Source organism: Rattus rattus, chromosome 16 (genome assembly GCF_011064425.1).
Source record: "Rattus rattus isolate New Zealand chromosome 16, Rrattus_CSIRO_v1, whole genome shotgun sequence".
Taxonomy (NCBI): domain Eukaryota; kingdom Metazoa; phylum Chordata; class Mammalia; order Rodentia; family Muridae; genus Rattus; species Rattus rattus.
This window is the reverse complement of record NC_046169.1, coordinates 3,790,155-3,811,156: the sequence shown is the minus strand read 5'-3', so window position 1 is coordinate 3,811,156 and position 21,002 is coordinate 3,790,155. Positions and strand designations below refer to the sequence as shown.

Below are 21,002 nucleotides of genomic sequence, written 5' to 3'. Positions count from 1 at the left end.
CAGCCCACTCCTGTTCTACCCTGACACCTGCCATAGCCCACTCCTGTTCCTCCTTCACACTCAGTTCAGAGGCCTGTCGGGGGAGAATGTTTGCCTAAGCATGCAGCAGGAACTAAGTTCAATCCATAATACCTAAGACAGGCAAAAAGACTCCATTCAGGTGTCCCTCTCCTCCTGGGCATTCCCATGGGTAAGTAAGTCTCCCGCCACGTAGTCACGTGTGTTGTGTTGCCACCTCTTGGCAGATGCCAGCACCCTACAAATAGATCTACCACCATAAAGTAGGATAGTAGGGTACACCGTAGGCACTCAATCTGTGCTCAGTAGGGTACACAGTAGGTGCTTAATCTGTGCTCAGTTCAGAGCTACTTCTCTGATTATCAATGAACAAGCCCAAGAGATTTCTTCTTTGCTACAAGGGAATCAACGGCCACATCTGTTTATCTACCTACCCGCCACCAGGCCATTCTGACCCCAAACTGAACAAAGCACGTGCAATAGTTTATAATCCAATTAAAGGTATCGCAGCAGCACAATTCAGGATATGAAAAAGGGAATACAGATAAATCAGAGATATCAGGGATCAAAGGCGCCTGCGAGTAACTGTGTAAATTTACTTTTTGATTCATGTGGAGTTTGGTACCATCTATTACAGTGTGAATCTTAACACTTTTACAGAACACATTCAATTAAGGATGCTCCAAAACAGGCCCATTTCTCTTTACATGTGACTTTTTTATCCCATAAAGGACATAGCAAGTAAGAATTGCACAGTAGCAAATGACAAACTGACATTAAGGCGAGACAAACCGAGGCAACTATTGTTTCTCTCAATAGGACCCCACGCTTTTTACTAAAAGGTACTCTGGGTCTTGCTTTATTTAAAGATAAGTTCTAGCAAGAAGTGGTAGAGCCCGTGTTGAGCATTGTGAGGCCCTGGGTTCAAACCCCAGCACCGAAACAAAGGAAGGAAGGTTCAATCCCATCAGAACTCTGTAGACCGATCGCACAGACCCTTTCCACCTTCACTTGGCAAAGTACTCTGGTGGAATACAGAATCAATGGTCTTAGGAAATCCCTAAAAGTCAGGTCAAAGACCCAAAACGTCAGTATTTATCAAGACATTTATAATCACATAAAATAATATTGGCATTGCACAAGTTGGGAAGCACACATTTGAAATCCTCGTGAAAAGAATCAATCATTCATCCCGTTGCTTGACAAGTTTTTTATATATAAACTGGTTTGGTTTCATGAAATTTCTGTACTTTTGTTTTTGTGGTGTGGTATCTGATTTGCAGACTAACTGACGCGTCTCACTCACCATCCCACAGGTGACACTAGTGGATGGACGACCATATTTGGCACAGTCCATGGAAATGTCAATAAAGTGACATTAACAGAGGAGTGCTGTAAGTGGTGTTGGTTCAAAGACGGTATCCGCTTTGCAAAAACTTGACTGTGTCGCGTGGATCTCTCTGGGAACAGCAGCCCCCTCTTATCTAAGGTTTTGCTGTCAACAGCTGCCATCAACTGCAGACCCCAAACAGTAACGACGGTGCCAGTGACTTGACACACAGACCACGTTCACATAGTATTTGTCATGGTATCCTGTTATCGTTCTTCTATGGAATTATCTGTTACTCAGTCTCACTGGCCTGACTTATAAATGTCCCCGAGGCATGTAGGCAGAGGGAAATCAGTCAGTCCAGGACTTGGTGTTATCTCTGGTTTCAAGCATCCACTGGGCGTCTCGGAATATGTCCCCTGTGGATAAGTGGGGACTGCTGTAGTGTCTCAGCTTCCTTCAGAACGTCAGTGTCCTTTCAATGTACTTCCCTGGTTACCACTCTGCTGTCTGCCCGTGGGCCTGGGGTGGGGGAGGGGAGGAAGACTGGGTCTATGTCTATGCATGCTCACTCCTTGTGTTTCTGTGCGGGTCATGAGAATGCACAAATAGTAATTGTGACAAATGTCAAGGTTCCGTTTCCTTTGATTTTTCTTTTTCAATAAATAGCTCACACGATGTGTCAGACACAGAAAGGGCAGTGTTGATTAAGGTGTCTTCCCAACTCACAAATAGCTCAGATGTAGCTAGAAAGTCATTCTCACCGAGCTGTGGTGACTCCGGGCTGCACAGGGAGGGATGGGAGACACTGAAGGAAATGGGGGCTCTGCCAGGACGGGATGCTCTACCAAGCAATGCACAGAGGTGGCCAGTCAGTGCGCTTCCTCAGGGCTACACGACTGTGCAGCCAACCGACTCCAAAGCAGAAACAGTCTGGTCAAAACTACATCTGAGGTGAACGTGTACAGAAAATTCCCTAATCACTAGTCCTGGATGTATATTATTATTCACCGCTACAATCACATGACAATGTAAAATATGTAATCAGGGGACAACCGTGTCATCAGCATTTATACTGTACTCAGCGTCACGGAGCCTCTAGAGATCTGCTAATGGATCTGTGCAAATCTGCTGGACTTTTACAGGGGCTTGAGCATCTGTGAAGTGAGGTATCCACAAGGCCCCTGAAAACAATCCTGTCCTATACCTGAGAAAGACTGCAGTCTGCATTTTACTATACTAGTTCATAACTTATCTATGGACTTACACATGGATATATAATATATCAAAATTAAATTATGCCAGATAGGGTGGATGCAATCCACCCTATGATCTGGAGTCTAATGCAGGAGGATCCTGAGTTCAAAGCCAGGCTGGGCTGTGTGGAGATGGTTGAAGGTTGAGAGCACTGGCTGCTCTTGCAGAGGACCTGGCTTTAGTTCCCAGCACCCACAGGGTGGCTCACAACCTCTATGGTACTACATGTATGTGGTACAAACACACACACACACACACACACACACACACAACACAACACACACACATACACACACACACTAAAATTATAAAATAAAACAAATAGTTTATACCTGGAGGTAGAAATTGGCTAGGCTGTTTAAGGGAAAGACCCGAAAGAAAAATGACCAGTTTCTTGCTTGACTGAAAGTCAGAAATGCCCTCTGGACTCATGGCCGCTTCATCATTCCCAAAGGCCAAGATACCAAACGTGTTTGAGGAGCTCTGCTCACTGATCTTGCTCCTAAATGATGTGGGGGTCTCTCGGGAGACGGGATGTAAAGGTAGCCATGAGGCCTGCTAGGAGAAGACCCCTTCTGACCAAGAGAGTAGACTCTCTGGCCTAGTGCAGGCCTAACATTCCAATGGGCCAGGTCAATCTCCTGGCCAAGGGGCCGCCCACAGGAAGGGGCTCCCCTTAAACCATGCCCTAGATGCAATAATTCATTTTTTGTCCCAGGGCCCTACTTGGGGTTCTCTCTTATCAGTTGTTATTAAACAGACACCCCACCTCCCAGCAGCTTCTTACTCCAAGAATGAATGAACAATATCTTAGAGTTTGAAGGAAAAAAATGTTTAAGAGACAAGGAAGGATTTGTAAGGAATAGTAGATGAGTCTTTTTCTACCGAGTACTATAAAAATTGTTTGTGACAGGGAATTCATGATTCTTTTTATCTGCCCCACTGCACACCCTGTGAAACCTTTGTTTGCACAAAGGACCTGCTACATTTTTGAGTTGAAGTGGCCAACCCCCTCATTTCCTTTATGTCAATTCTTTAAAAAACTAGCCAATCATGAAAGACCATGAGGTTAGGACCCCGCCCATAGGGAAAAGACTCTGTCACCTGTGTGAGAATGAAGACCAGGTTCCCGTCCTGCCTGGGTGCTTACTCTTATTAAGAGTAAAGCTTTGCCTTACTGAGATTTTTAAAAAACAAACAAACAAACAAACAAAAACAAAATAAAAACTTTTCACTACTTGAAAAAAATAAAAACAAAAAAGAAAAGTACAATTTAAAAAGATGTCAAGATTAGTAAGAAATTAAAAGTCAAAAATTCTAATAGTCTCTTCCTAAGGCATCTCGTCTGGAGCTCACTTGACACACAATGGCAAATCTGTGTGTATGGTTGGGTTGGCTCTGTTTTTGTCTTTTAGTTTTTAATAGGAAAGAGGGAACACTCAGGATCAGGACCAGATGTTCCAAAATGGTCCCTTCAAAGGCAGACCGTGGAAGAGAGAAGCAGGTCCGAGCTTGGAACACCACGTCTGCTGCAACTGTCAGAATCTCTGGGTGGGTGGAGTGGGTCGCTACTGGCAATTAAGTCCCAAAGGCCAGGCAGAGACACTACAGAGTCTTAGATTGGGTACAAGACAGATCCACAACCAGCAGGGATCTGGGCTGAAAGCACCACTGTGCCAAGCTGGTGGAAAGAACGAAGTTGATGCTGGCTATTATGACATCGAGTGTAGACAAAGTCAAGTGTAGACAAAGGCTCCGAAGCTAAGTCCAAGAAATGTCTTTGGATGAGTAAGGTGGAAGGAGGTGGGACCAGCCTTTCTGGACCTTCCACAGAAGAGGGCCATGGCCTGACTGCATTGCAGGATACAGAGGGTGAATAGACGCCCACATTTCTGCCTCCTTAAAGATTTGCTCCTTTTTATGTGTGTATTTTGCCTGGTTGCATGGATATGCGTCGCAGGCATACTTAGTGCCTGAGGAGGCCAGAGTTACAGATGGTTGTGAGCCACCATGTGGGTGCTGGGAACCAAACCTGGGTTCTATGGGAGATCAGCCGGTGCTTATAACCACTGAGCCATCTCTGCTCGAACCACTGAGCCTCACCGTGGTCTTGCTTTAAGCGGCACACCCAGCTTTACCACATGGAAGTCTTTTGTTGGCAAGTACTTTCTGACCAATCTTCAATCTAATAAGACATCCATAATATTCTTGATGTCGATAAACATTAAAGAAAACATATTAATGTTATTTTTATTGGGATGAGCTGATTATCACGTAGACTGCACAATATCATCCAAAACGTTTTACACTGAAGGCATCTCTCGCAGTAAGTGGGAAGTCGGTGATGGCTGTGGCGAATTTGCTGCCAACCTGTGGCTAAATTCACTCTCGATGAGATAGAATGGGCAATCCGAGGAGATTTATACTCACGGTTGTGTGGAGGGTGCCAGGCTGTGCCCGCACCACACCACATCCATCCAGTGCACCTCAGGGGTCAAGGCAAAGGCAGCGCTCTGTATAAGAAGACCCGATGTCTAAACAACTTATTAATTAATTACAATAATGATGAATGAAAACTGCCATCCGCTTCCTTAACTGCATCAAATCAAATGCCCAGAGGTCAGCAGAGAAGTTAAAGCTTCTGCAGAAATCCTGTCTTCCTCTGCTCCTCTGTCATGTATGACTGGTGACATAGAAAGTCATCATCATGGAGATTTACTCGTACATGGGATGTTTTTAGTGCGTGGTCTGGTGTTATTTAAGCCTGTGGTTTTTTTCCTGCTCACCTGTTAAATGTGTCTGAGATGACTACAGGAGCTAGAGATGAGAGGAACACTTCATTGGTCTGTATCTGACTTGGAGAGATTTCTTACTTGCTTTTTGAAGGGCTCAATGGATCCATTAATAGATATAAATTGTTTTAGAGTTGATGAAAAGAGAAAAATGCTTGTTGTGTCATAAATAAGTGTATTTTTTTCTGGTATGATTTTTTTGTCTTTTCTCCCTAGTTCTCAGCCGGTACCCACAGCACTGTTACTGCAGAGAAAATGAACTGGAATGCGTAAACGCCGACTTAAAAGCTGTGCCAAAGGTTTCCAGCAACGTAACATTACTGTGAGTAAAAACAAGATATTTGTACCTAAAGTCTTATAAAACCCTACAGTGCTATTGAAATAAATTATAAGTAATAATTTGTAATAATAGTAATAATAATTAGCAAATAATTAAAAGTACTTTTTAAAAGATGTATTTATTTGCATTTTATGTATATGAATGTTGCCTGTGTGGATGTATATGTACCACATGTGTGCAGTACCCACAGAGGCCAGAAGAGGGAGTCAGAGATCCTGAAACTGGAGTTACAGGTGGTTGTGAGCCACCACGTGGATGCTTCCCCCTCGGGAAAATATGATTTCCCAGAGGAGCCTCGTTAATGCTTACCTCATATCTATGGCCTGGAGGGCTTTTCCAGTAGGCTCTGACTCCCAGGCTGGGTCTCCTGTGTCCCTGCTGATGAAGAAAGGGAGCGGCCTATGGCATCTCATTTGTAAAACTGATAATCCGTCGAGACTGCAAAGATAGGAAGATGTATGACGCTAGGGTTGCAGATCATGCAAACTTTCCTGAATTTTGCAGAAAGAAGTTTGGGACCCTTGGGGACCTGTAGTCATGTCCTCATTGGGCACATGGATGGCTGGGACCTTCTGCGGGGTTGGCTTCCACTTGTTCTTATATCTTGTTGACTTACTCAGAGATAAGAGGGGAAGAGTGAACTCATCACACCCATATCTAGTCTATAGCACTAACTGGCTAAGGTGAGAGGATGCAGATAAAAGAAAGCCTGGGCAAGCCTGGGCTACACTGTGGGCTTGCCTTAAAGTAACTAAACAAATGTTTTGATTTTTTTTTTATTTCAGGTCTCTTAAGAAAAACAAAATTCACAGACTTCCAGTCAAGGTTTTCAGCAAATACACAGAACTCAGAAAGATGTGAGTGACTGTGGAGGGGAGATTTGTGATGTTTTAAGATGTGATGATCTGAGAACAGAACTGTATTTGAGTAGTTCTTACATGGATCGCTAACTCTGGTTCTAAACTTAAGCTCAGAAGGTGAAGCACTGCGAGGGAGGCTTCGTCGTCGGCATTCCGTAGTTTGGAGCACAGTTCCACTTAACCATTTTCAGATGGTTGACTTGGGCTTTGGATAAACTGTCTCAGTACACGGCCTCACAGCTTTCCTCAATGTTATTCGAGAGTAACACTGCAGGATCGGGGGAGCTGGATCTGATTTTCAATTTAGAAAAAGAGTGAAAGATTAGGCAAGAACAATCATTACATGTTAAAATGTGTAATGGCAGCATACAGCCTGAGTCCCAGAGTAATAGGGCAAAGACATGATAATGGTGGTGGTGGTGGTGGTGATGATGGTGATGATGGTGGTGGTGGTGGTGATGATGGTGGTGGTGGTGGTGATGATGGTGGTGGTGGTAGTAACAATGATATTACTATATCTGAGGAGAGAGCATATCAATAACTAGTATATAAATAGTTACTTTCAGTGAGAAAGAAAGGGACCACATGCTATTATTGTCCAAGAGAAACACCTAGGACCTGGAACTGGTGGGTGGTCTCTGTGGGGCATAGTGATGAGCCCTCAGTCTCCACCCCAAGTTTCATGAACTGTCACTTGATATGACCCAGATGCCTTTGCCTCATCCCTTCCTCACAAAGCAATCCATGATCCTCAGTTTGCTCTTTTAAAGGATGTCATTTCTTTTTTGTTCTGTGGGTGTACGTCTTTTACCATAATCCTCTGGAAGAGCAGCAGTGATCTTAACCACTGAGCCATCTCTCCAGCCCCTCACTAATCTATGTCAAGGTCTTCAGACTAGAGCGTTTAAACAGTCATATTAGATAGGTCAGTATGGTGCCTCCTGTTGATATTCCTGGATATAAAACTCACAGGCTTGTTCGTAGCTTGGGTGATTGTCTGTCAATCCGTCTGAGATGAGCTCCTCTGTGCCACTGGAGGTGCCACATCTGCCAAGAGGACCAACTGTCTAGGTTCTAATATCATCAAAGGAATCCTTCACGTGCTGAATCCTTGGCAGAAATATTTTCTTGTTTTATCCTTCAACACCGAGCATAAAGGAAAATCTCTGGAAATTCTGTCAGTGAGTCTATGTTCATGAAATTCAAGATGGGTTCTCTCAAAGAAAAGACGCTCCCTGGAGGAATCCCACCAGCAGAGCCGTGGGTGGTGTGCGTCATCATCTTGCCTGCCCTGGCCATCTACGCAGTCCCAGATCCAGTCAAAGCTCCTTACCAGGCGACAAATGAGAAAGAGGAGGGAAGCTAGGGTGAAAACCTCTCTCTGGTCCCATCTCTTCAATTTGTGCCCTTCACCGCAGCAGCCAGATGAGAGCCAAGCCTTTAACACATAAGCCTTCGGGGGACATGAAGGAGCCAACCTGAACAAATTCTCTCATCAGGTGTCATAGAAGCTGTAAGAATTCCTAATTAGGGGTTGGGGATTTAGCTCAGCGGTAGAGCACTTGACTAGCAAGCACAAGGCCCTGGTTCGGTCCCCAGCTCCGAAAAAAAGGAAAAAAAAAAAAAAAGAATTCCTAATTAGACCACCTTGGGCATAAGTCAGCCAAAGTGTACAGAAGTTAAGGGACTCAATTAAGAACTGTAATTCAGTAGTAGGACGATCACAAGCAGAGGCCATGGCTTCTAATGACCCCAACAGTACTTAAGCGATCACAATGAAGACCTAGGGAGGGAGAGGAATTGGTCAGTACATCCCAGGGTTTCTGCTGAGCTGCACTGTCCTGCCCTGACCGTGATTCTACCCTGTGCTTTCTGCTTTTTACTGAGGAAGAGGATCATCAGCCCATTCAAACAGACCTGGCTTTGGACATCTCTAACCAAGTCCTCCTTCATCCACATCCCTATTTGGGGTAGCTGTTATCCACAGGAAGGAAGAACATAGAAACAGTTGTGTAATTGGTGCCCAAAGGGTAGAGGCTAGCCCTCCTTGCTGACAGTGTGTCACCTGAGACAGCACAGAACTTCCTGTCCTCTGAATCTCCAGTCTAGACCCCTCCAAATCCCGGTGGTATGGTTTCGGTCATTCTGACACTGAGAGAAAAAAAATATCCTACATCAAAATTTAATTTTAATTGCCAGATGAGTAAGCATTGCTCAATGAATATAAATTTTGCTTCACTGTGGACCAGTTTTGCTATCTTAATAATCTTTTAAAATACCTGGCTTTTCTAAAGTTGCAGAAGTAGTTTGAGATGACCTTTCAGAGAAATAAAATACGATTTATGGGGCCGGCTGTATGCTTGGTCACCGCCTCCATGGAAACCAAAAGCCATTCTCCTCCTCGTTGTAAAGTGAGCCTTATAAAAAGTAGATATTTCTTAACCTCGGTTCTTATTAAATGCAATCAATCATTGGCAATGAAACATAATTAAAGGTGCCTGCCTGGCTCTGAAATACATCGCGTCACATTTAAAAATAGCTCATGAGCCTGTGTGTCATTAAAGTATTTATTTGCTTCAGTTTGGTACACAAGTCCTCGGTGTTCCACTTGAAAAGTAAAAAAAGTCCAGGGATTCGTGATCCAGGAAGCTGTTTGTAGGCGAGCCACTCAGTGTGATACACTTAACGGACTCGTGTCTCGGTTTGCAATAGAACGAGGTGCTGCTTGCCAAATCATGTTTCCATTCTCACACTTTTCTTTTTTTTTTTTTTTTTTTTTTTTTTCTGGGGTGGGGGCTGAACCCAGGGCGTTGGTCTTTCTTGGCAAGCGCTTTACCACTGAGCTAAATCCCCAACCCCTCATTCTCACACTTTTAAATGGCTCTTCTGGAAAAAGGAAGTAGACACCACAGAGGGAGCCTAAGTCGGCTTTACTCAGGAGACTTGAGACCCGAGGCTCAGTCTCTCTACAGGGACGGCCAATAGCTAGCGCTCAGACTAGCGGCTCTACTGTCTGTTGTTTAAGGAACTGGAACGTTGAGTATTGTGGGGAGATAGGTCCTGGATTTGAACATCTCTTTCCTTTGACTTCTAATAGGAAAGCCAAAGGTCATGCTCACGGTTTACAGTTGCGCCCATCTCTTCACCCAGTAGGAAAAGCATGTATTGCACCCTCGGGTTAAAAACCATCTCAAATAGAATGGCACTGGCCTAGGTGGGGAGTGGATTTCATATTTAAGAGAAGCCTCAGTGGACCTTTACTAACTTGTCACACGCCTTGTGTTGTTTGGTTTCCCTTGGCGTTGCTATCTAAGTCACCTCATTCTCTCATCCTCCTAGACACTCCTCTGATGTCTGAAAGATACCCATCACTTCTGTCTGTCTGTCCTATGCAGAGTAGAATCGTAAGCCCAAAGAGGGTTTCTGCTGCACTGGAATGCGGCTCCCCACAGACAGTGCAAGAAGCAGGTGTTTGGGGTCAGAGGGAGGGGTTAGGATACAGGAGCTCATACTTCCTCTCACATTCCCTTTGCAGGACTGGGATTGGTGCTTTGTGTGTGGGCATGGGTGTGATGCAGATGTGTGGGCACAGGTGTGATGCACGCCCTGCATCAGCACCGCTCTCCACAGGAGGATACGTGAAGTACGACTGTTTTTGCACTGGGGATGCCTAGTAAACTACAAGTCAGTCTTGGCTTCTTCTTCTGATGCCTTGGGGCTTAAGAACGGTCAACTCATGTTATTTTTGCAACATACTCATGACCCTAAGGAAAAAGCTCTGAAAGGGAATAACTGCAGTAGAATGAAATTCAAACTGTAGTTAGGCAGCAAACACACACTCTGCCCGTGGTTTTGCAGTAGAACACCATAACAATTAGCACAGCCTTGTGCATCGATACAAAGGGAAATGAGGGACATCAAAGTAAAGCAGATTATGTAGGGCTGGGTAGTGTAGCTCAGTAGTTAAATGGTTGCCTAGCCTGCATGAGGGACCGGGTTCAATCCTCAGTGTAACACACACACACAGAGAGAGAGAGAGAGAGAGAGAGAGAGAGACAGACAGACAGACAGACAGACAGACAGACAGACAGACAGACTCACACACACACACAGATACAAACACACATAGAAAGACAGTCACAGACATACACAGGACACACACACACACACACACACCATACAAAAGCAAGACCCACTCGTGTAGTCCTCACTACTGTCAGTATGGCTGTTTCCCGCCCAGGCTAGCTTTAGAAAATACAGATCCAAGGCTGTTGAACGGTGGACTACTGAGGGCAGGAGGCACGTGTGTTCTTCCCACAGATCCCCCAGTCCTGCTATTACTGAATCAATTCTGTATTTTCAAGTTGCTGGCACTCGGGCCCTGCCATGACAGAGCATGAGAGCCCTGGTTCTCAGCAGCCAGAACCCTGAGAGGCTGCTGATTCACTTGCCTCTTGCTTTTCATCTAGAAGGCTCAAAGGGCTCCTCTTCCATCCATGAGAACACAGTGGAGATAAATGAGGAAGTAAAGGTGCAGCATGGTGCTAACACATCCCGAAGAAAGGCAGGCTCAGTCTCTCATGGCCAGCAGCTACTACAAGCTAGAAAAGAGGGTTGCGGGAGATCCTTCTTGAATAAAAAAAGACTAGTTGCACCAGACACACGCACACATGCACCTGCACGAGCACACACACACATGTACACACACCTGTACACACACACGCACACGCACCCCACTCGAGACTTCAGTGGCACAGATCACAGACAGCTAGTCTTCACTGCATCCCTTGTCTTGCTTCGTCCAATTTCACCCACTGCCTTTAGGCAGAAAAAGCAAAACTGCTCATTACACCACAATCTAAGCTTAAAGCCCGCACCCTGTAACCACCCAACTTCCCTGTCTTGTTCCCCCAGATACCTCCAGCACAACTGCATCACACACATCTCCAGGAGAGCGTTCCTTGGATTACATAATCTACAGATACTGTGAGTAGCCCCTTCGTCACTATACCCTGGGGATCGTTTGAAGAAAAGACTGCAAAGGTGGACTCGGGCAGGGGTAGGCTTTCGTGCTGAACTAAGGGGTGCAGAGAAATGGGAGAAATCTTAGAAGACGACAAGATAATCATATTAGGCTTTGAGGTGTAGCTCAGAGCATTTGCCTAATGTGAGACTCGAGGCCTCAGGTTTGAGCTCCTGCACCAAAATAAAAAAAATTGCCTATATTGTCATTGTATGTAAATAATTAATTATCCAAGCTTAATATTGTCATCTTGCTGTTAGACCACTTCCTCAGCATCTTGGTATTTCAATCCCCTCCACTCCATTGCTCACTGACTATATACGTCTTAAAATAGTAACGTACCAAGAATATAACCAAAAAAGGACACAAGTAAGAACTGCTCTACATACTCGGCTGTCTTCCTCTATACTCCAACCTAATGTACCATCCCCAGTGTTGTTCTTGGCTGCACTGCTCGCCCTGGTCATAGTGTGACCCAGTCTGGGCTTGAAGTTCTGGGTGCTTCATAGCCCCCCCCCGCCCCAGCCCCCGCCATCCCTCCCTCCACCTCCTGCCTCTGCCTCTGCTCATTCAGAATGTGCTTGAAGAAGCAGATATCCCGACTACAAAATCCCAATGGTCTAATTGTACGTGGCTGCCTGGAGTGTGGCGTCTGCCTAATGAACTCACCCATATTGTTTGTAGGTATCTCAGCCATAACTGCATTACCTCTCTCAGGCCTGGGATATTCAAAGACTTGCATCAGCTCGCTTGGCTGTAAGTATCTTGGCTTTTCTCTCTCCTACAAATGGACACAGCCTTAGTGATTTACAACAATGCTTGGGTAGTTTCCAGGTTGGGATGTCTCTGGTTTATTATGTTTCTGACTCACATAGAATCTGGAGCATTCTGCCCAAGCAATTCAGACATGGGTAGGTCAGGTGATGGCTGGACAAAAAAGGAATCCGGTCGTGTTATTACAGGGGAGCCTCAGCACCAATGACAGCCTGGCCAAGCAAGGTATCCGTCCAGTGTCACCCAGAACAGAAAGTCCTTGACCCCAGCACTACTGACACCTTGACGTATTTAATCCTTTGCTCCAGAGAAGTCACGATGCTCCGTACTTTGCAGGAGGCCTCTGCTCACTCCGTGCCAGCAACGTAACTTCTCTTAAGAGTTGTGACAACAAGAAAATCTCCAAGGTTGCTATGCACCCCTGAGAGGGAAGAACTCCCCGCTGTTAGAAACATCTGTGTTGGGAAACAAAGGTCCCCAGGGCAGCAGAGAAAAGCCTGAGAAGCCACTAACACGTGGCATTGTCCCCCAAGCCAGCAACTCCATCTCCAGGCGTCTCTCAGCTGCTGTCATGTTTCCCTTGGCACTGAGTGAAGCGCTGTAGAAGGCTCCGTGCTACCTTGCTCAGTGTCTGCGAATTGGCCTGGCTGGTGGAAAGTCCAGGGCTGCAGTGTCATCTAGACCTATGTGAGCCTGGTGGCCGGGCTAATGTCCCAGCCCACTTCCTTATCATCCCAGGCCTTTGTCTCAGTGGTGCCTTCTTTTCAAGGAAGGTTCTGGGCATTGTCACGTGTCCATCCAGCCTCTGTGGGTACCAGGCACGCACACGATACCTTTGTATTATGCACCCCCAGGCAAAAGCACCCATACACGTACAACAAAAGTAAATCTTCAAACTGTGATTTTTCTAAGAATTATACTATCACTTACTCCTTGAAGGGCACAAGACAACATCTGCTAAAGGACCCAACCTGCCTGTTGGTGCTTTATTCATGATGCCACACCAATTCCTCAAAATATATTTCCCATGGAAAGAAAAAGAGAAGGGGGAGGGTCATGGGGAAGGTAGGAATGGAAGGGGAGGGTCATGGGGAGGTAGGAATGGAAGGGGAGGGGCATGGGGGGGTAGGAATGGAAGGGGAGGGCATGGGGGAGGTAGGAATGGAAGGGGAGGGGCATGGGGGAGGTAGGAATGGAAGGGGGAGGGCATGGGGGATATAGGAATGGAAGGGGGAGGGCATGGGGGGGAGATAGGAATGGAAGGGGGAGGGGCGTGGGGGAGGTAGGCATGGAGTCCCCCCACCCCGCACCCTGAGAAGCTGTTGGCAATGGGCAGCTGTCAGGAGAGGGAGAACCTGTTTGCTCTAAGGGTGTGGCTATGGCTAAGTGAACCAGGCTCACTGGACAGCCCCACACCAGAGAGTACACGGGCAACACATACTGAACTTGAAGGATTTAAAAATAGAAAAGGACACTAAGTTTGCATAGATAGGGAAAGGGGAGGAGGAAATGGGCGGGGCAGGAGGAGGAGGAGGGTGAGTATGACCATTTCAAGAAAATAAAATAAGGTTGTTTTTTAAATAGAAAACTTAGCATGTGAAAAAGATGACCTATCTAACCGGTCACTAAGGAGTGCATTTTAAATTTTTTCTATCAGATATATAAAAGCATGAAAATTGTTCATACTAGCAGGCGCTGTGTGAACTTCCAACATACGCAAACACTGAGAGATGCTTAAATCTGGTTCAACACTCTGTCTCTTCACCGTATGTTATTTCTTCTCTGTGATGAAGACTCACGATTCCCTGTAGAGACGAACAGTTCAGTGCCCTTACACTATTTGAAGGGGAGTTTGTGTACCCCTCCTGCATTTGGCCAACCAGCAGCTCAGAGCATTGATGGAGCCCAGTTCAGCCAGTGAATGCTGGTCAGGCAGATGCAGACAGAGAAATCTGCTCCAACCTTGTGTGCTGAGAGAAGAGCTGCAGGAAGTTAGAGCAAACAACGTCCCACCTAGAATCAAGGAAAAGACACAAGGGCCCATGGGGAAGGAACTGGCCAGGTGTTAGGAGTCCGGTTTCTCATGGGCCTTTTATATTTTTCCTGGGTTTCTCAGAATCACTAACAGAAATATTTTGATGTGTTTTGTCAGAATTTTAGATGACAACCCAATCACCAGAATCTCACAGAGGTCCTTTACTGGATTAAACTCCTTGTTTTTCTTGTAAGTATCCCCCCGCCTTTCTCTTTCTTTCTTTCTCTCTCTCTCTCTCTCTCTCTCTCTCTCTCTCTCTCTCTCTCCCTCTCCCTCTCCCTCTCCCTCTCCCTCTCCCTCTCCCTCTCCCTCTCTCTCTCTCTCATCTGTCTGTCTGTCTCTGTCTGTCTCTCTGTCTCTCTAAACCTGTCTATGAAGAAGCCTTAAAGAAAATATCTTAAAACCAAACCATCGAAGCCATCTTTGCTGAACTTCAGGCTATAGTTACTGTTGCTAAGTCAAAGGTGATGGCTGGACCGATTGTGGTGTATATCTTTTTTTTTTTTTTTTTTCTTTTTTCGGAGCTGGGGACCAACCAGGGCCTTTGCTTTCCTGCTCGCTAGGCAAGCGCTCTACCGCTGTTTTCCTACGTGTGTCTATTGTTAATATCCTAGCATAACTGATGGCCAGGGGCTTGCCTTGTTCCTTCACAGTGGAAATGCAGCGCCCACCGTGACTGGTCTGTTTACCACAGGAACCAAAGCATCATAAGTTAACTGTGTATCTTAGCACGTTCACAATCTCTTTGCTTTCGACAGTTCCCCTTGCTGTCACATCTTCCATTTAATGCTGTTTCCAGTGCAGCTCTTCAATGTTGTAAATGATTAACGCCTCCCTGAGCAAACATCTCGAGAACTGATGGTGCTGGAAGTCACTACAAGCTGGCAGCACACAAGGGGAACGATCGTGAACTTCAGTTATCGCTCCTTGCTTTGACATCATAAAGTTAAGCCGAGGAATCCTTGTCTGAGGATGTATACAGTAAACATACAGCCCCTTAGAGTGCTCGCCATAGACACACTTAAGCACAATTTGTAAAGGTGAACATAAAGGAGGTTTCATCCTGATACATAGATTACAGTGGACGACTTTCAAAGCTGTGGCAGAGCAAACCTCCTGTGGTTAATATAGCTTAGCCATCGTGGCTAACTGCCGTTTTCTCTGCGTGAAGGTCCATGGTGAGTAACCGGCTGGAGGCCCTTCCTGAAAGGCTGTGCGCCCAGATGCCTCAACTCAACTGGGTGTGAGTATTCACTAGGGATCGAGCTTCTATGCTAGGATTAAGGAGGCTAGCGTGATTTCAATGCAGAATTACCTTTAAAATCCATCTAGGATCTCTCTCCCAAACCAGAATCTAATTGTTACTTCTTCCCGTTTTTTAGTTCCATGAGTCCACTGTAACTTGGTTTCTCTTCTCTTGCTTGGCAGAACCAAACTAACAACACATCAGTGCTGAGCTGATATTGTCTGAGAAGAGACATTTCAAAGTCTCTGTATGTTTACTTGCTTTTACCAAATAATTTTACTATCCCTTAACTATTTCTCTGAGCACCGTCCACCCCTTGCCCGTCTGCTCTTTTTCCGCCGTCTTCCATGTGTCCCTTCTGTCTAGACAAAGCAAACCACAGTTCTCAACCATCTCTAGGCTCATGTGTTTCTTGAAGCTGGGAAAATCTTTCTCCGTCATCCCTTTGGCTAATCTCTAACATTCCCCTCCAAAGCTCAGAATATCACCCTCAGAATGCTGTCTCCACACACTGATCCGCTTCAGCAAATGCCTGTTTCCACGCCACACAGGGATATACCATGCCCAATCAGGACTGAGACCACGCCCACCACGTGATAGGTGACCAATAAGACTTTGTTAGGTAGATTGCTAAGCCACTCCCACTCTCTCTTGCCTGGTAACTGATACCCACTTGGGAGTCTCATGGCTTCACCACCACCCACTATTCCCTGCCTCATATGCCTCGCTCATACATGTCAGGTGGAAGCAGAGGGGTCAGAAGTTCAAGGCCACTCTCAGCTGCATAGCATCTGAGGCCAACCTAAGCTCCTTAAGACTTAGTCTCAAAAATACTTAGGAATTGAAAAAATTCATTTACATGCTGGGAAACAAAAAAGATAAAGGGGCAGATGATCTCAAGGCTGAGACCTAACCCATAACAAGGCTCTGCCTCAAAAAGAAATGGTGGTGTGCACTTTTAATCCTAACACTCAGGGACAGAGGAAGGTAGATCTCTGTGAGTTTGAGGCCAGCCTGGTCTACATAAGAGTTCTAGACCAACCAGGGAGGGAGGGAGGGAGGAGAGAGAGAGAGAGAGGGGGGAGACACAGAGACACTCCCACCCCAAATATCTAATTGCCCTTCCCTTAGGTTTATTATTACTGTTGTTTTTATAGTCGGTTGGAAAGAAAACAGAAACCATATAAATTATAGAAAGCCCACAAAAATTAGGAAAAGATGCCCAAAATAAAATAGAATGAAGGAAAGATAAAGTTCAGAATGATTCTACCAACACTAAGCAACCCTTAAGGTAGCAAATGACTTATCCAAAAGTGCCTGAAGTGTTTCCCTCTGTGGCTTTCAGGGATCTGGCGAACAATGGGATAAAGTTCATAACGAACTCCACCTTCCTGACGTGCGACTCGCTCACGGTTCTGTAAGTACACGCGGACCTCGTGCAATACCAGAAGCCGGTAGACAGGGAGAGTGGAAAAAAAGGCTGACCCTGGATTTCAAAGTCCTGCTTTGTTTCCAGCCTTGATGTGACTTCTCAGTAGTGGAAAGGGGCAAAGAATGATGTGTTTGTTTACTGTGAGATGAAATCCTTTACTGCAAAGTGGCTAGACTCACCGACTGGGTCGGTGTACCGGAAGAAAGTGGGGGCGATTTAAGTGCATTTCGATTGGCCGCAGACTCTGACTGACAATTCTGATTGTTGTTTGTGCCTGTCCTGGGGGCAGGGAGGGCAGATGAATTGGCCAGTCCGAACCTTGGCAACTAGTTTGTGTTTCTGGCAATTGGAGTTTTCTGGGGATAGTAGGCACTCAGCAACGCTTGCTGATTACACAGGTGACCAGAGAAAAATAAGGGAAAAGGAAGTGTGTAAAATGATAGTTTTAAGAATTATCAGAAACCAAACAAGATATAACTTCACAGATCACTCTCCGTGCCTGGAACTGCTCCCAGCGGTGCTTCCTGAGGGAAGAGGGTATCCTTGGAGCAAAGTTTTGCTTGGCTCTGGTTACAAACCAGAAAACTATCCCATTGAGCCCTCAAGGGAGGCTTATTCAAGTGTCATCTCCCAGCAGGAACTGAGGGGGACAGCAGGTAAAAACCCCCAGCGCTGACTCTCACCATGTTTTACAGGTTTCTGCCTAGAAATCAAATTGGTTTTGTTCCAGAGAAGACATTTTCTTCATTAAAAAATTTAGGAGAACTGTAAGTAGCATGGTCTACTAGGAAGACTGTGATTGCTCTTCCGAGATTATTGACCTAAATGACTAGTGAGACTGTCTTTCTACTTGGAACAATCGAACTCCTGTAGACTATCGGATACTAAAAACCAACTAAGGAAGCCCGCATGATCCTAACGTCAAGAGCACATTACAGTCGTGTGCTGGGATTGACAAGGGAGCCAGCCCGCCCTACTTTCTCTGCCTACTTCCCTTGGGTCAATTTCGTGTGTGAGTGCATGCGTGCATGTTGGGGACGAGGTGAGCTTTCCGCAGCCTCATACACACGGATGGTATTTCTCTAATGGCTGCTAGGGTTAACTCTCAGTGGCTGCCACATGAAGAGAGACGTGGTTGATGTGCTGTTAGCTGATTCTATCTGACCAGAGGGTGACTGTCCCCTGAGAGGCTAGCAGGTGAAGCATGCAGACATGACTCTAACCAAGAGAGACCTGTGGAAAGTTTTTCAGACAACTCAGATAACTTTCTCTGTCCAAATACATGTTTTATAGCTTTAAGACTCTGGAAAACATGTTTAGCCATGAATTCATAGATACTAAAACCCCACAGAACTGAACCAATGACACCTGACAGCAACTAGACTAAGGACTCAACTAGACTAAGATGGGGACTTTAAAAGGGCCACTGATACCTTAAATAGCCTTTCCTCCGTTCATTATGCCTGCCTGGCTCTGGAGGATGGGGCTGATAACTCAATATGGGTATTTTTAAATAATTATAATAATTACATATAATTAGTGGGCATCATAAATGAAGTCCAGAAATATTTAAAGTGACCAGTATAGACAATGTTCCATTCTTGAATTGAAAATGATTTTGTGGCAAACTACTGTAGATGGCTCATTCAGAAGTGACTCTCTTGGGGGCTCATTCCTGGTCAGGCTCTGCTGAAGAAACGTGGCTGCGGGTTACAGAAACAAGAGGCAGAAGCCAGGGCAGTGAGGGGCTTATCGTGTGTGTGTGTGTGTGTGTGTGTGTGTGTGTGTGTGTTTCTTGTTTATTCCTCTTCTTACCTGGTAGAACACAAACTCCCACACACCACCCCCACGGGGGAAAATAATTGAAACTCTGGACCTAGTTTCAAACACCTGTAATCTCAGTTCTCAGGAGGTGGAAGCAGGAGAATCAGGAGTTCAAGGCCAGCCCCAGCTACAAGAGAGTTTGTCTGAACAGGAAGTGGGTGGAGAGAGAGAAGAGGGAGGGGCTGGTTGTGCATGACATCCCCTGCACCGTGCCCTCTGTGATGTTTTCTCTACCCATGCACACCTGTGTTGTTCTTGATGGTCCACATATATGCCTTCCACCTAAAGCACTCGGAAAGAATTCCCTGCTAGGCAGGGCCTGGGGACAATGGTTGCACCTCTTTAAGCTCTTGAACCATCGCTGCCTCCTCACCTGGCTTGAGTTGCAAGCTTTTTTTTTCTCAAGAGTAAATTAGCATCTTATCCCAAGCTGGGACAGCACCAAGGGCCCAGGAGTGACTCACTCACAATCATCCTTATGCACAAAATAACTTATCAGAAGTTAAATTAAAGAGGGTCACCTCAGCAAGAGGAACTGCATGAAAGGGTATCCGCCTTAGGAAGGATGAGAGCTGCTGCTCAATGGCTTTCGGTCTGCAGCAGAATGGATGCAGACCAGGATTCAGGGAGCTACCTTACATTAGAACAGTTGACCTGGGCATAGCTTCAGACAGAGGGAGCACAAAGGAAAAGTGGACTCTGGGAAAGGCGTGAGTGCGTTCGTGCGTGTGTGGTGTGGGGTGTGTGTGTGTGTGTGTGTGTGTGTGTGTGTGTTCTTGTATACTGTTTTGTCCTTCCCAGGGATTCTATTGGTCCCAGCAAACACTGTACTGGCATGATAACATGCCGTGCTTGGCTGCAGTCTTCCACACAGAATGCTAAACAGTAGTTTGCTGCAAACGTGCTTATTCTAGCTAGAATTTTCCATCTTAATAATAATAGTAGCCGCCCCAACAGCCAGTCCTAAAGTCAGCCTCGAACCCTCTGCTCACTCCCTCCTAAAGCTGTGTTCTCAGACCCCATCTCTGCTGGTGTCTCCCGGGAGCCTCTCTCCAGCACCAGCTCTTACCTGGTCCATGTAGACCTCCCTCCTCAGCTCCCTAACTCTCTCAGCAATTGTCACCCTGTGATCTTGAGCACAGCTTTGATCACCTGCTCAGTTCTCAAATGTCAGTGTCACAGAGGAGACTGCAGGCTGCCACCTCCTGGGGTGGGTACCTGGTATGTGACATCTCTAGCAGCATCCTCTGTGATTTCAATGCTTTGACTGTGCTCTGGGTAAACAAGACCTGGAAGTCCGTGCACGACCTCATATCTTATATCCAGGGACGCATGCATTTTCCTGTTATCTCCCCATATAGTTTTGTCTTACACTTATGCTGAGTCACCTGTGGGCTCCTGAAGATGACAGACAAGGCCATGGTTCTCCTAGCCATGCTTTATTCCCACATGAAAAGTTGTACTTCTTTTACTAAAGCAAAAACCAAACCCTTTGGCTTGGTTCTAGCACTTCCTAATTTCCATATCCAAGACTGATGGCTCCCCCCCACCCTTATCAATCATGTTTTTTTTTCCTTCCCTTATAATATCATATATAATATGATATGGCATGATATGATATAATATAATATAATTCTCTGTCCCTGTCACAACACAGCTGAGGCTGGGTGCCTTATAGAGAAAAAAGGTTTGTTTAGCCCATGGTTTTAAAGGCTGAAAAGTCCAATAGCGGCCAGATTCACCAATTCAGCCTCTGCTGCAAACAACATAAGAATGTATGGGGGGGGGCATCATGGTGAGAGGGGATGCGAAAGAGATAATCGGGGGTCAGACCTGCTGGGGTTTTAACTTCTCTTACAGGAGCTATCCAGAATTCCATAAAACTACCCCAATATTTTCTGATGGTATGCATCAATGGCCTACACACTCCTCACTGGGCCTTTCCTCTTGACGGATCCACCACTGTCACACTGTAGACCAAGCCTTCCCTTCATAAACCACTGGGGAGCAGAATGCGCCCAAACCTTAACTCCGTTATTATAAGTAAACTTTTTTGGGGGTGGGAGAGGGG

The 21,002-nt window shown here is 45.8% G+C and overlaps 1 protein-coding gene across 1 annotated transcript in view; it reads left to right on the top strand.

The window, feature by feature from the left end:
- Rxfp2 (relaxin family peptide receptor 2) overlaps window positions 1–21,002 on the top strand; it is a 62,323-nt gene that overhangs the window by 19,337 nt on the left and 21,984 nt on the right. The window contains exons 3-11 of the mRNA XM_032886638.1: window positions 1,335–1,412; window positions 5,614–5,719; window positions 6,523–6,594; window positions 11,512–11,583; window positions 12,305–12,376; window positions 14,547–14,618; window positions 15,601–15,672; window positions 17,021–17,092; window positions 17,803–17,874. Coding sequence (XP_032742529.1) covers window positions 1,335–1,412; window positions 5,614–5,719; window positions 6,523–6,594; window positions 11,512–11,583; window positions 12,305–12,376; window positions 14,547–14,618; window positions 15,601–15,672; window positions 17,021–17,092; window positions 17,803–17,874 — 688 coding nt within the window. The remainder of the gene's footprint in view (window positions 1–1,334; window positions 1,413–5,613; window positions 5,720–6,522; window positions 6,595–11,511; window positions 11,584–12,304; window positions 12,377–14,546; window positions 14,619–15,600; window positions 15,673–17,020; window positions 17,093–17,802; window positions 17,875–21,002) is intronic.